At 41.1% G+C, this 16,376-nt stretch overlaps 1 protein-coding gene and 1 pseudogene across 2 annotated transcripts in view; both read left to right on the top strand.

Moving 5' to 3' along the window:
• The first annotated feature begins 6,086 nt into the window (after positions 1–6,086).
• Positions 6,087–6,560, top strand: LOC307062476 (small nuclear ribonucleoprotein Sm D3-like; annotated as a pseudogene). Its single transcript has one exon. The product of its transcript is annotated as a small nuclear ribonucleoprotein Sm D3-like (transcript).
• Positions 6,561–11,397: 4,837 nt separating this feature from the next.
• The window catches only part of KATNAL2 (katanin catalytic subunit A1 like 2), a gene marked incomplete at its 3' end in the record, with an annotated part of 97,557 nt that continues 92,578 nt past the window's right edge, over positions 11,398–16,376 (top strand). The window contains exon 1 of the mRNA XM_079717016.1: positions 11,398–11,498. Coding sequence (XP_079573142.1) covers positions 11,448–11,498 — 51 coding nt within the window. The 5' untranslated portion in view covers positions 11,398–11,447. The remainder of the gene's footprint in view (positions 11,499–16,376) is intronic.

A 16,376-nucleotide genomic window follows, 5' to 3' on the forward strand; every position in this document is an offset into this window, starting at 1 on the left:
AGTCCTCAAAGAACAAAAGACCAAAATGAGGTAGTAGCAATATGTGACAAGATAAAGTTTGAGATTTTTCAGACTGATAAAAAAAATCACTACAGGTAAAGGGTTAACAATACCTTTTCCTTTCTACATAAGAACTTGACCCTCAGTTAATTTTCTAGCTCTGTTCACCTGGAAACATGACAGAGTTTTATGATAAAAACGACCTCTGATTAGTAAATTGCCTCTGGACCAGGAGGAACTATAAATGGTCTACATTTATAGACCTGATGGGGATACCATACTTGGGACTTTTCTGAGTGAGTTAAGTTCACCAGTAAAATATAGCAATTTTAAATCTGTATGCACCTAATGACATGCACTTAATGCATCTTACAGAACTACAGTGAGAAAATCCACAAGTATAGTGAAGCATTTTACCATACCTATCTCAGTAATTGATACAAAAAGCAAACAGAAAATCATTAAAGATATAGATTTTTGGAACAGCATAATTAACAAATTTGACCCAGTGATTACAAATAATGTGCAGAAAATGTATTATTTTAAGTACATATGGAATATTTACCAAAATTGAGCATAATAGAGTAAACCTCAACAATTTTAAACATTGTGATAAAATATACACAACATAAATTTTACCAACTTAACCACTTTTAAGTGTACAATACAGTGCCATTAAGTATAGTCACGTTACTGTACAGCCATCACCACCATCCATCTCCTGAATTCTTTTCATCTTGAAAACTGCAACTCCATACTCATTAAACAATAACTCCCTATCGATTTCTTCCCCCTGGACCCTGGCAATCACCATTCTGCTTTCTTCATGACTTTACTCTAAGTACCTGATATAAATGGAATTATACAGTATGTGTCTTTTTGTGACTGGCTTATTTCCCTTAGCCTGATGTCTTCAAAGTTCATCCATGATGTAGCAAATGACAAAAAATTTTCTTCCTTTTTAAGGCTGAATAATATTCCATTGTATGTATATACCATATTTTGTTTATCCATTTATCTGTCCATGGACAGTTAGGTTGTGTCTTAATCAGGCTGGGGTACTAAAACAAAATACCACAGAATGTGTGACTTAAATAGCTAACATTTCTCACAGTTCTGAAGGCTGAGAAATCTAAGATCAAGGTGCCAGTGTGTCTGATGAGGATCCACTTCCTGGTTTACAGATGACCACCTTCTTACTATATCCTTACATGATGGGGAGAGAGAGCTCTGGTTTCTTGATCTTCTTATAAGGGCATTAAGCCAATCCTAGGGCCTCCACCCTCATGACCTCAGCTAAATCTAATTACTGCCCAGAGGCCCCACCTCCAAATATCATCGCATTGGGGATTTAAGCATCAACATATGGGTTTTTGAGGGACACAGACATTCAGTCAATAGCAGGTTTCTTCCACCTTTTGATTATTGTGACTAATGTGAACAAATATCTCTCCTAGATCTTGCTTTCAATTCTTTTGGGTATATACCCAGAAGCAGAATTATTGGATCATATGGTAATTCTATTTTTATTTTTTGAGGAACTGCCATACTGTTTTCCAAAGCAGCTGTGCCATTTTACATTCCCACCAGCAGTGCGCAAGGGTTCCAACTTCTCCACATCCCCATCAACACTTGTTATTTTCTGGGTTTTAGTAGTAGCCATCATAATAGGCATCAGATGATATCTCCTTGTGGTTTTGATTTGCATTTCCCCAATGGTTAGTGATGTTGAACATCTCTTCATGTGCTTATTGGCCTTCAGAATAACTTCTTTGGAGAAATGTCTATTCAGTCCTTTACTCATTTTTACATCAGGTCGTTTGTATTTTTTTTGTTTTTGAATTTCAACATATTTTAAAGGATTGGAAGCTGCTACAAGTCTATTTTCATTTGCTCTCTATGACAAAGATTGTCTTGAAACAGTGTTTTATCATCTCTCAGGTTCTGATGAGATATAATAAGCCATGATGATAGTATGTACCCTTGATATGATGTGATGAGAATGGCACTTTACCTCTGTGATCTTCCTCTCAAAAAACACACAACCGGGCTTCCCTGGTGGCGCAGTGGTTGAGAGTCCGCCTGCCGATGCAGGGGACACGGGTTCATTTCCCCGGTCCGGGAGGATCCCACATGCCGCGGAGCGGCTGGGCCCGTGAGCCATGGCCACTGAGCCTGCGCGTCCGGAGCCTGTGCTCCGCAACGGGAGGGGCCACAGCAGTAAGAGGCCCGCATACCGCAAAAACAACAACAACAACAACAACAACAAACACACAACCCCAGTTTAATCATGGGAAAAAGTATCAGAGAAATCCCAATCAAGGAGCATTCTACAAACCACCTGACCAGTATTCCTTAAAAGTGTCAGGGAGGGCTTCCCTCGTGGCGCAGTAGTTGAGAGTCTGCCTGCCGATGCAGGGGACACGGGTTCGTGCACCAGTCCGGGAAGATCCCACATGCCGCGGAGCTGCTGGGCCCGTGAGCCATGGCCGCTGAGCCTGCGCGTCCGGAGCCTGTGCTCCGCGGCGGGAGAGGCCACAGCAGTGAGAGGCCCACGTACCGCAAAAAAAAAAAAAAAAGTACAGACAATTCAAACATTCAACCTGCCCATAGAAGTGCTCTCAAGCTTTTCACTAACACTTCTGAAATTTTTTATTTGGAAGTTTTATGCAAATTTAATATTTTATATTTTCTTAATACTTTAGTATTCCACTCTTTCTTATAATTATACAAAAAAATAATGAGCTTTTTCACCAAGCTCCATATAGATATTCCTGAATCCCCTCCAATTTATTAACATGCCACAGGAATTTTATTGTTTTCTTTGTGTGCATGACCTGAAGTTAGGAAGTACTAACCTAGAGAAACTCTTATACAGGCACATGTGCACCAGGAGATATGTACAAGAATATTTATTTCATCACTGTTTGTAACAGCGAAAAGTTAAAAACAACTTGTCTTGTCCATCAAGGATAGGGTAGATATATATATGCATTGTGGTGTGTTCCTGCAAAAGAATGCTATGTATACAGTAAGAAAAAAATGAATAGAGCCAGAGCTTCATATAAGAATATGGACAAATCCCCAAAACAATGCCAAATGAAACAATCGAGTTGGAAAAAGTTATATAACTTTCATGTAAATTTTGCAAAAAGGGAAAACGATGCTGTATATTTATGGATATGTACATATGTGATAGAAAATATACATGTGAATGATGAGTATCAAAACCAGGACAGTGGGCACCTCTGAGAAGAAGGGAATAGGACCTGTAGGCTATTCTGGGGGATTCTACTATATCTGTAAAGTTTTCCTTCTTAAAAAAAAAGATCTGAAGCAAATATGGCACAATGTTAAGATATGATAGAATTGGAAGGTAGGTATACCAGTCTATTATCCTCTATATTTGTATGCTTGAAATATTTCATAGTGAAACAAAACCCAAAATGCATCCTATATCTGATCATTCTTTACTTCACTGCTGCTGCCACCATTGTCCTGGATGACCACAGTAGCCTCCTCTCTTTCTATCTTGCTTTCTATCTTGTTCCACTACAATCATTCTCCATGTAACATCCAGAATGATTTTTGGTAAATATAAATCTGATCTCACCATCCCCTATTCAAAATCTTTCAACAGGTTTACAGCACTCTAAAAATAAAAATTAAACTCCTTACCGCAGTCCACAGGCCCTGTTTTGTCTCCTACATTTAGCCTTTATTCTTTCTCCACTGTCATTACTTATTCCCTCAAACTGTGGCACTTCTCACTACCTCAAATTATATTTATTCATGGTTTATGGGTACAATTCTTCCCAGAGTCCCCACCCCCACTAGAATATAAGTTCCAGGAAGGCAGGGACTTGGTCCTCCACTGTATCCCCACCGCCAAGAACAACTGTTTGACTCATATTAAGCATGAAATAAATATTTTCTGGATGAATGAAAAAAATGAATGATTTCATTTTTATTCAAATAGAGGAGGAATAACATTTCAGTGGTTAAAAGAATGATGTAATCAAATGTATGGAACCTGAAAATGACAGGGTACACTCTCAACAATGACAACAATTGCTAAGACCCATTAAGCACTTATTATGTGCATTTCCAAGCACTAGAACCACTTACATTTTGGGGTGCATGTCAGCCTTGCTCTCCTCAGAAGCCCTGCAAACCTGAGACATGGGAACCTCCTTCCTAGCCACAGCTGATTGGATTTGGAGGAGAGGGGACTGAGAAAAACCCATATGTTAGCCAGGGGGAAGCAATCAGGTTCTTTTTCTCAAAAATTTGTCCTGAGTGACGTGTGTGCTAACGAAGTTTGAAGATGAGTCATGTTAATGGCAGGACATTTTTGAGTGAAAGGAACAGCTGCTGAGGTCCTGAAAGCTGCACTGGTATCTACCCTTTCTGAACCTTGTTGTTCAATGTTTCATTGGCTAATGACAAAAGCTACCCGACTATTCTTCCAGAAAAATCCTCTCCTTTCATTTTTAAAACTAATACAGGTAAGTTACTTTCTTTGTTGATTATTCATTCTCTTAGAAACAAACCAACAACAGCAACAACAAAAATTAACAATCTCTTATTCAGGGAAACTTGACTAGGGCAGTCCTTCCCACACAAGGTCTCATTTCACTATGAGACGGTATTAATGTTTCCACTTTACAGATGAGGATTCAAGGCTTGAACAGGTCCAATACCTTTCCTAAATCACAGAGCAGTAAGTGATGGGAGAAGATTCCAATCCTGGCCTATGTGCCTCTGAATGTGGCTGCAGGAATGGCAGCAGGAGGACTGTTCACAGATAAAGTTAGGAAGACAGGGCACACATTCTGATACCATTTAGGGTAAATTAGAAAATGACACTGATAACAGTGAAGGGTAAAAACCAGATTTCATTCTGTTTTTGGATAAGATCTAGTAAAAGCTCTCTATTCTTATGTTTCAACAACTGTTGGCAGAGAGAGATTTATACCAACACAGACTGTCTGTATGATTAAAACTTTTTCTCTTTCTACTGACAGAGGTGACAGTTTTTAAAGAATGACAGGATACATTCTTTTTAGGTGACATAAAAAATGGAGTTTTAACAATATATATTCAGAGACAAGTTACAGTTGACTGTCAGAGGGTTTGCAGTTAGGCGGGTATCTTTCTTGTCATTCTTGAAAACTCTCCCTCATTCCTGTATGCCTAGAGAAGCTCTGTGGAAGGTGGTTTGACATAAGTGAGGCTGTGAATACAGAATTCCAAGGTGTTTGCATGGGAAGAGGCTAGTGAAGAGAAAGGGATAGACATTGATGGATTCACGCACAATTTGAAGAGCATAATCAATAAAACAAAAAAGTTTATGAATAAAAAACACTCAAGGGCTTCCCTGGTGGCGCAGTGGTTGAGAGTCCGCCTGCCAATGCAGGGGACACGGGTTCGTGCCCCGGTCCGGGAGGATCCCACATGCCACGGAGTGGCTGGGCCCGTGAGCCATGGCCGCTGAGCCTGCACATCCGGAGCCTGTGCTCCGCAACGGGAGAGGCCACAACAGTGAGAGGCCCGCGTACCGCAAACAAACAAACAAACAAACAAAAAACCCCACTCAGAATCCACCCTATAAAACATCCTTGCCCTAAGAGAAAGAACAAGTGGAATAACTAGTTTTCTCCAACTGAAGTTGCACTGTGGTTTTCAACATTTTAGAAATAATATGCCTTAAAAAAAAAGAAATAATATCTCTTGAGAAACAAGAGGTAAGCTTTGGCTCTGTTTCATACACGTCAAATGACACAACTTGGAAGCATCAATAACGTGGACACCAGACACAATTTTGCTACTTTGGTGATTATTGAAACAATGTTTTAAAACTCAAGGATAAGAAATTTAACGAATGTTTTATAAAAGGAGAGGAAAATAAAAATTTCCTTAGAAAGAGGGGAGTTTTTCTTTTGTCTGTAGGTGTGAATAGTATCGGAAGCAATTAATGGACACATTTTTTGAAATGGTTCTGGCAGCACGGGCGGGTGGTTCGCGCACCCGTCCCTGGAGTTGCAAAAGAAGGGGAGGCAGAAGCAGCACGCTCTTCCTCAGAGATGTCTATTGCTGTGCGTGTTCAAGTCCTACACGAGGCTGAGGACCACACTGTGAATGTCAGACAAACCCGGCGACGTGTATCGTGGGAAGTTCATGAGGTGGAGGACAACAGGAACTGCCAGATGTGCAAGATCACAGTCCCCTACGGAGGTGATGGGCAGCTCACCTGGAGTGTACACCCGTGGCAGGAAGATCCGCTTTCTGATCTTGCCAGATATGCTGAAAAACTTACCCATGTTAAAAAGCATGAAAAAGAAAAACCAAGGCTCGGGGCCAGCCAGTGAAAAACTGCTATTCTGAAGGCCCAACTGGCCACAGGAGAAAGAGGATGTGGAATGGGACGTGGAAACATCTTCCAGAAGCAAAGATACATTGTTGAAGAGAACTTTGCCCTTATTTTTTCTTTTAGGTTATCTGGGTTGGGGTGTGGTGGTGAAGTGCATGCTTATGTATATACCCTAGTTTTTCTTTGACATCTTTCTCTTTAGATGAGGAGAAATGTTAAATTTAATAAACATGACAGTGGGGGTTTTTTTCTTCTTGAGAAAAAGAGATAGGTCTAACCTGGGGCAATTTTGCCCTCCAGGGGACAATTGACATTTGGCAATGTCTGGTGATATTTTTGGTCATCACAGTTTGGGGGTGCTGCTGGTATCTAGTGGGTAGAGGCCAGGGACCTGCTAGACATCCTATGATGCTCAGGTTAGCCCCCCGCAACAAAGAACTATCTGGCCCCGAATGTCAACAGTGCTGAGATAGAGAGAACCTGCCCTAGCCCAACAAATCTAGCTGGAGAATTTCAGTGAGAAAAAATGGGTTCCTCTCTTAAGGGAAAAAACACATGCTGCTGCCTTTGTGTTTTCTTTCTAAAGTGGTAGCTTTAATTAAAACTAATTTTACCATACGACCCAGCAATCCCACTACTGGGCATATACCCTGAGAAAACCATAACTCAAAAAGAGTCATGCACCAAAATGTTCATTGCAGCTCTATTTACAATAGCCAGGACATGGAAGCAACCTAAGTGTCCATCAACGGATGAATGGATATAGAAGATGTGGCACATATATACAATGGAATATTACTCAGCCATAAAAAGAAACGAAATTGAGTTATTTGTAGTGAGGTGGATGGACCTAGAGTCTGTCATACAGAGTGAAGTAAGTCAGAAAGAGAAAAACAAATACCGTATGCTAACACATATATATGGAACCAAAGGGGGAAAAAAAAAAGGTCACGAAGAACCTAGGGGCAAGACGGGAATAAAGACACAGACCTACTAGAGAATGGACTTGAGGATATGGGGAGGGGGAAGGGTAAGCTGTGACAAAGTGAGAGAGTGGCATGGACATATATACACTACCAAACGTAAAATAGATAGCTAGTGGGAAGCAGATGCATAGCACAGGGAGATCAGCTAGGTGGTTTGTGACCACCTAGAGGGGTGGCATAGGGAGGGTGGGAGGGAGGGAGACGCAAGAGGGAAGAGATATGGGAACATATGTATATGTATAACTGATTCACTTTGTTATAAAGCAGAAACTAACATACCATTGTAAAGCAATTATACTCCAATAAAGATGTTAAAAAAAAAAAGAATATTTGAAGAAGAGAAAAAAAATGCTAATTTCAAAACAGGGTGAGATGAGATTGGGGAGTGATGTACATGTCAAAATGAGGGATTTCAATGCTCTAGGTCACAGGATTTTGTAGGTAGCAGTGTGATAAGATCTCTATTCTAGAAAACTAACACTGGGAGTAAGTCGGGGTCAAGTGACCTCCAAAGATGTCCTCTGAGAGTGTCTCATTCATGATAGTCCCCGTGCCATGACCCCTCATCTAGGCTACACAGCCTCCTTTCTGACCTCCCAGCTCCTGGCAGTCACCCTTTCCAAGTCACCTTAATTTCTGGAGAATATTTTCACTGGGTATAGAACTCTTAACTTGACAGTATTTGGTTTTCTTTCAGCCCTTTAAAGATGTTTTCTATAACCATCTGGACTCAGGTTGTTTCTATGTCTTGGCTATTGTAAATAATGCTGCAATGAATATGGGTGTGCAGATACCTCTTCAGGATAGTGATTTCATTTCCTATGGATATGTATCCAGAAGTGGAATTGCTATACCATATGATAGCTTTATTTTTAATTTTTTGAAAAAATCTCCATACCATTTTCCATAGTGGTATACTAGTTTATGGTTTTACCGAGAGTGCAGTTCCCTTTTCTCCACATCCTTCTCTCTTGTATTTTTAATAATAACCATTCCAACAGGTGTGAGATGATATATCATTCTGATTTTGATTTGCATTTCCCTTATGATTAATGAGGTTGAGCACCTTTCCATGTACTTGCTGGTCATTTGTATGTCTTCTTTGGAAAAACGTCTATTCAAGTCCTCTGACCATTTTAAAATTGGATTGTTTGGCTTTTTGCTATTGTATTGTATGAGTTCCTTACACATTTTGTATATTAACCCCTTATCAGAAAGATGGCAAATATTTTACATTCCATAGGTTGCCTTTTCTTTTTATCAATCATTTCTTTTGTTGTGCAGAAGCCTTTAGTTTGATATAATCCCACCTGTTCATTTTTGCTTTGGTCGTGTGTGCTTTTGGTGTCATATTGAAAAAAAAAAACATCATTGCCAAGACCAATGTTAAGGAGCTTTTTCCCTAGGTTTTCTTCTGGGACTTTTATGGTTTCAGGTCTTACATTCAAGTCCTTAATCCCTTTCAAGTTAGTTTTTGTGAGTGGTGTAAGATAAGGGTCCAATTTCATTCTTTTGCATGGGAATATCCAGTTTTCCCAGCACTATTTATTGAAGAGACTGTCTTTTACCCATTGAGTATTCTTGGCTTCCTTGTCAAACATTAGTTGACAAAAAATGTATTTCTTAATGTGTGTCTCAGTTGGAAACATTTGAAAGCCAGTGGTTATGTGGAGAAAATTCTTTAGAAAAACTTATATTACATTTGGAAATAAGTCAAAAGATAGTACAGAATATCCTTTCAATGTCATACTAGAGCAGTGTTTAAGAGGCCCACCTGCTTTCCAAAAGGACTTTTTGTGATGATGGAAATGTTCTATATCTGTGTTGTCCAATATATTAGCCATTAGCTACATATGACAATTAAATATGTGAAATGTGGCTAGTGTGACTGAGGAACTGAATGTTTAACTTTATTTAATTTAAATTAGTTAAATTTTAAATGTAAATGGCCAAAACTAGAGGGATGTTTCTATGTCCTTTAGAAAAGAAAATGTCAAGATTTTACTGCCCTGTAGAACATTAAATAATTTTGTATCTAAGCTAGCAATCTTATCCTAACCTTTCTTCTCAAAATGCCTATAAATACCCAGTTCCTCAAAATGCTCTGTTTAAAGAGCTTTACCATCTTACTGGCTCCCTCAGTGAGTTAGATAAAACCTTTGACATTATGTCCGTTCATATCAAAACAGTTATATTTTTAACTTTTTTTTTTTTTTTTTTTTTTTTTTGCGGTACACGGGCCGCTCACTGTTGTGGCCTCTCCCATTGCGAAGCACAGGCTCCGGACGCGCAGGCTCAGCGGCCATGGCTCACGGGCCCAGCCGCTCTGCGGCATGTGGGATCCTCCCGGACCGGGGCACGAACCCATGTCCCCTGCATCGGCAGGCGGACTCTCAACCACTGCGCCACCAGGGAAGCCCATATTTTTAACTTTTTTGCAAGTCATGTCAACAAAAGAATGTGCTAAGTGTAGCATAAAAGGATATATAGTATCAGGAATTAGTCTTCTCTCCACCTAAGCTCTGCCTGGAGTAAGTATTGTGATCTGATAAACACCACTGAATTGTCCTAGGAAGTGATTCCGGAGCTGACTCTTAGTAGGCAAAATAGGCTTCAATTAGGCAAATGAGGTAGGAATGATCCTTCAAGCAAAAGGAACTGCTCAGGACTGGTTCACAAGCATTGTAAGCAGTTCATTTATGCTGGAGTGAGCGATGAGGGGAGGTGTCTGGGTGAGGGTGGGAATGACAGGTGAAACTGGACAGAAAGAATAGCAAGAGAGTGTAGTGGAAAGGAACACTGGCTTCAGTCAGGAGACCTAGGTTTGCATCTTAACTGTATCTAGTTGGATAACCTAAAATGAGTTAACTCAGCTCTTTCAGCCTGTTTCCACAACTGTCAATTGGGAGTATTAATAACTTGCCATGGGGTGTTAGGAGTAAATTGGATAAACACATAAATCACATAGTACATTGCCTGGTGCCCTACTTTAAATGTTTAATAAATTATAACTATTATTACTAATGAGAGAGCGGTGAACAACTTCAAATGGTCCCAAGTTTAAATTTGGTAAAGTGTAAAATAATCTATAATTGGATTTCCTATTTAGGAAGTTATTGGCAACTTTGACAAGAACAGCTTCAGAGGAGTATGGGCAGAAAGTGTTGAGAAATGAATGGGAGGTGAGGAAGTAAAGAAGAGGATAGCCAGTCCTTCCAGAAAGCTTGAAGTGAGTGCAAGAGAGGTGATTCAGTTTAACAATCACAAGATGAGAACTTTTTTTTTTAGATTGAGGAGACTTGAATATTTTTTTATCCTGAGGGGAGAATGGATGATGGAAGCCAAAGATCATGAGGAGAAGATGGTTTAGAATAAGATTCATAGCAAAAGAGACTGAAAGGAAAGACATTGAAGACACAAGAGTAGTTAGTAGATGAAGAAAATAAAGCAGAGGAAAAAGTAAAGTCCATGTTTGTCCACTTCTAATGAGTAGGTCTGATGTGGGGGAAATTGGAGGGAAGGAAAAGTTTAATGCACAGTTTGCATCCAAGAAAGCCCCTGACAGCCACAGTCCACATCAGATTCTATCAGTCTAGATGGACCAAGTACAGACAATTTCAAAGTAAAGCAGGAAGGAATTTCCAAACCTTTTCGTTAATCAGGAGGGAGAGGGGGGCCTAGAGAAGACGGGATGCCAAAATAGAGCCTTGGGAACAGGGTCACGAAGGCCTGAACAACTGCCGAAATCAAGGACAAATACTATGGTGCATAAACTTTAGAGACAGAATTCATGGAAACAAAGCAATTGCAAATGACCCAAGACCTGCCAATCATCCCCTTTCTGTCTCTCGATTGGTCAGTGCCGTGCAAAACCTCCGGATTAACAGACTTAGTCTAACATTGATTGGCATGAGTAAAGATTCCATCTTTGCCCAGTGACTGGCTGGCATGTCCAGGCTCTGGCCAATCCTGAAGGGGGCGGGCTGGTTAAGCGTCAGGTTTCCCTGAGCCGCCATCGGTGGATGTACTGGTCAGCCTAGTAACTGGTTCCTCTTCTCCCTGCTCTCGGTCCCTAACACAGTGTCCTGATGGAGCTTTCTTACCAGACTCTCAAATTCACGCATCAGGCGCGGGAAGCGGTAAGGAAAGCATATACAGAAAAATAATTGGGACTTCCCTGGCGCAGTGGTTGAGAGTCCACCTGCCGATGCACGGGACGCGGGTTCGTGCTCCGGTCCGGGAGGGTCCCACGTGCCGCGGAGCGGCTGGGCCCGTGAGCCATGGCCGCTGAGCCTGCGCGTCCGGAGCCTGTGCTCCGCAGCGGGAGAGGCCACGACAGTGAGAGGCCCGCGTACCGCAAAAAAAAAAAAATAATAATGTACTACCAGGAGCTCCTCTCCCGTTGTTGCTGCGGGCCGATTCGAGTGTCTCCAGTTGCTGTGGTGACAGAGTCCGCTGCCCGAGTGGAGCAAGCGCAAAGTCCGGGGACTGGGCTTGAGGCAGGGGGTGAGGGAAGGATGGGTCTGGGACGCAGGCGGGTTTGGGCTTGACAACGGGTTTGATGAAAGAGACGGCAGGGTTGGTTTGTGACTGAGGAAATGAGGTGTCGAGGGCGAGGTATTATTAGGCAGGCCGAGTCTTGATGGATGAGCGGGTTTGGGGTGTGTTCAAAATGAGATTGTTCAAAGGACAGCACTGACCTGGGAATTGGAATACTGGGTTCTGGTCCTGACTCACTACTACCAAGGCTGACAGACCTTAGGAATTCAATTCCTCTCTCAGGTTCCGGTTCCCCATTTGAAAGTAGGTAATTGGATTATAATCCTTTTCACAGGAAGACCACATGAATTTTACAATACATACTGTTTCCTGTTGTCTGTGTTATCCGCTAACTGGCTCAGCAATACTTTCCACAACCAAAAAAAAATGTGAATTGAAGATGTACTATATGCCAGGCAGTGGGGAAATAAAAACAATGCTTTAGGGGGGAAAATGATAAAAAAAAATTAAATTAAAAAATACTGCTATCTAAGCTCCACCTCCAGAGATTCTGATTTACTGGTCTTGGTGTATCCTGTGCATTGATATTTTAGAAAATCTCAATAGGTGATTACAATGTGTAGCCAAGGTTATGAACCACCACTTTAGTGTCTCCCACCTTTAAAAAAAACTAATAATACACAAAAAAGGTAACCCTTTGGTCTCACATCCCCTCTACCTAGCAACCTCTCTCCAACTTCTCCAATTTCTCTCCAACTTCTGGAAAGGATTGGCTACACTTGCTGTTGCTACTTCCTCACCTCTGTCCGTTCCAACCTGAGCCTGAACTACCTGCATCAGAACATTTTGGACTGGCGTTTAATAAAGCAGATTCCTGGACCTCACTGAGAATTACTGAATCAGAAACTCTCAGGGATGGGGGTCTTGAAACTTGCATTGTAAATGCACACTCCAGGTTTGAAAACCACTGTCCTAGATGGTCTCATACATTTTCATGACTTCCAATGCCATCTGTATGCCAACAACTCCCCCAAACTGACTCTAGACTGGACTTGTTTGCTGAGCCCCAAACCCATGTGATATCCTAGAATATGGAACACAGAGAGGACAGTGAATCAATTGATTGTTTGACAAATCCAGTGGGGAATCTCAAGAATCTGCATGTTAACTTGTTCAACCCCTAACATTTAACCTTCTTCTCTAAAACCTGTTATCTTTCCCAGTCTTCCTCCCTCTGGGAATGTGAAACCACCCTCCACCCAATTGCTCCAATCAGAATTCTGGGAATCATCCTTAGCTCCTTCTTCCTGCTAATTCCTCCCCCCCATCCTCTACATAAGGAAGGCATCAGCAAATCTTACTGATTCTATTTCTATAATGGGTCTTTAATAATAGCCTTTATCCGGGTCCAAGCCACTATCATCTCTCACTTGAACCACTTCAATAGCCACTTAACTATTCCCCCTGTTGGTTTTGCCTCCTTCCAGTCCATTGTTCATCTAATGATGAGAGTGATCTTAAAATTGTGTCATTCCCTGGCTGGGATCCTTTTAATGGCTTTCCATTACACTTGGGATAAAACGCCCAACCTTGACATGATCTATAGAGCAGGCAGTGATGTGGCCCAACTTCTACATCCAGCCTCTTTCTCACCACTTTCCATATTGCCTCACACTGCTCCAGGCACATTCTCTCAGATCTGACATGTTTCTGAACTCCATATGGTTTGTACCATACAGGTTACCATTTAATTGTGATTAATTTATGTTATTACCTATTTCCTGCATGTGACATAGCCTCTTAAACAGAATTTATGTGACTTGGAAACAGAGACCCAGTCTTATTTTTTTTGTTCTATTCCCTAGATGGGACTAAGAGCCATATTTAGGTATGCTCATTGATGTCTTGGAACTTTTGGGGTCTGAGTGCAAGGAACTGTGTCTGTGGAGGGAATAAGGTTGAGGTGGGGAGGTGATCAGTGAGTTGGATATAAAGAGGATTGCATGTCCACAAGGAATTTTGATCATCTATGTTGTCTACTGTATTAGGATTTCAAGAATACTTCCTTTTTATTTGGTTAATTTTTATTGTAGTTTCAGATTTTAAATATATATATATATAATATATATATATATTATATATATATTATATATTGGATTTCTGTTTTAAACAAAGTAATGCCAGCACTCAGTTTAAAAACATTTAATAGTTCTACAAAACTTAAGAAAAAGAAGTTTCCTGTTTGCCTTCACACTGCCTTCCAATGTTGCTCCCCAGAAGCAACTGCTTTTGCCCTTCTTAGCAGCTTCTTCAAAATAACGAGTTAAAACTTCTGAATTCTGATTTTTCATTCTCAGATGTAAATTCTATTTACTTTGATGGAAAATGAGCATTTGGCTGTTTTTAACCTACCTCGCTCCTTCCCCATCCTCTATCACTAACCCATACTTCCTTCCCTTCCTCCATTTTCCCAAGATCATTTTATCACAATTTTTGGTTACATACATATTCAGTACAGTTATGTATATTAATCTGACCATGAGAATGTTATTCACCGCTGATATGGTACACTGTGGTTATATTTTATTTTTTATTTAACTTTGGGCAGGACTCAATCATAGCTTAAGTATGCCTTACCCTTTGGTTTAATTTTCTGTATATTTGATAACTACTTTCTTCCTAAATTTTCTGCAGGAATTGTAAAACTCCTCTCCATATGGTGAAGCTCACCAGGAAATCTTGCAGTTTCTTTTTTTTTCTTAGTCACATCCTTTCCGGACCTCTTGCATCTCCTGCTTTGTAGACTGGTTGTTCTCTGGGCTTGCTATGCAGCATTCCTCCTGGGAAATCCCTTCCCCTCTTCCCTGTGTCAGACACCCTGTTTCTTGGACCCCATGTCTTCTTCCTTCTTGTCCTATATCCCTGTTTTAGTGAAACATACTGACCAATGACTGCCTGAGAAAAGGTACATGGGAGGCAAAGTTTTTGAAGTAAGGTACTATGTATGAAACTCTGTTCTTCTCTCACCTTGTTGATGGTTTGGCTGAGATTAATATTCTAGGCTGGAATTAATTTCATCTCATTTGAGAAGGCATTTCTCTATTATCTTTTAGCTTCCAATGTGACTGCAACAAGTCTGGTGCTACTCTTTCTCTGAAAGCTTTTAGAATCTTCTCCTTGCCGTTCCTGGTTTCTGAATTTTCATGAAGATATCGCTTGTTGAGAATCCTTTTTCATTCACAGCGCTGGTATGCAGTTATGGGCCATTTAGATCAGGGAATTCATGCCCTCAATTCTGGAAAATATTCTTTTTTTTTTTTTTTTTTTTTGCGGTACGTGGGCCTCTCATTGCCGTGGCCTCTCCTGCCGTGGAGCACAGGCTCCGGACGCGCAGGCCCAGCGGCCATGGGTCACGGGCCCAGCCGCTCCGCGGCATGTGGGATCTTCCCGGACCGGGGCACGAACCCGTGTGCCCTGCATTGGCAGGCGGACTCTGAACCACTGCGCCACCAGGGAAGCCCTCCCTTTCTTTTTTTTTCCTCTCTTGCTCTTCCTTCCTTCCTTTCTTTTTCTTTCTTTCTCTCCCTCCCTCCCTCCTTCCTTCCTTCCTTCCTTTTGTATTTTTAAGGTTTTTCTTTTCCCTGAAAGTCCTATTCATTTGGGTATTTGATTTCCAAATGGAACCTCTAATCATGCTGTTTTCTGTTTTATTTTACATCGCTTACTTTTCTTGCTTTTCTTATCAAGAGACCTCTTCAACTTTTTATCCCCTTTTGTTGAGTTTTAAATTTCTGCTATCCTATTTTTATTTCCAGGTACTTTCTTATGTCTCAACGTTCCTTTTTCACGGCATCTTGTTCTTACAAGATGCCATGGCTCCTTTTATCTCCCTGAGGTTTCCTCTCTCTCTCTCTCTCCCTCCCTCCCTCCCTCTTTGTCTTTTGCTCCTAGCATTATGTCTGTTTCCCCTCAGGTTTTTCTTTGCTTTTTTCCCTGGTACTCTGTCTTTCATGTAGGAGGTTTTCCTCAGAAGTCTAGTGAACCTTGCCTGAGGTGAGACACCTAAAAGCTAATTAGAATCTGTGTGTTTTGGAAGAGGCTCCTCAAATAAAGATGGGTTTCTCTGTAGGATGATCGCGAAGCCAGGGGCCTTTTCACTGGGACATCCCCAAACGCCAGTCAGTGTCTGTAGGTCTTCGCTCTGAGGCCTTCAGTTTCTCCAAGGAGACGTCCTTCTCACCCTTCTACAGGGAATGAGGGCAAAAGAAGCGTGGTTGCCACCACTGTTGGAGTTGAACAGGGAAAGACAATTGAGTGGGGGGGGGCTTCTCCTCACTGTTCAGTATATAACTTATACTTAATTACTCCTTCTTTTAAAAAAAATTCCTTTACCATCACTTTAATGTGATTTTGGGAGAGAGCAGAGATAAACAATCTCTAGAACAGTTTTTGTTTTACAGATATTTAGTGAATGCCTACTGGGTACAAAGACTTGTACTAGTTGCTTTTGCAGGGGG

Source organism: Hyperoodon ampullatus (genome assembly GCF_949752795.1).
Source record: "Hyperoodon ampullatus genome assembly, chromosome: 13".
Taxonomy (NCBI): domain Eukaryota; kingdom Metazoa; phylum Chordata; class Mammalia; order Artiodactyla; family Ziphiidae; genus Hyperoodon; species Hyperoodon ampullatus.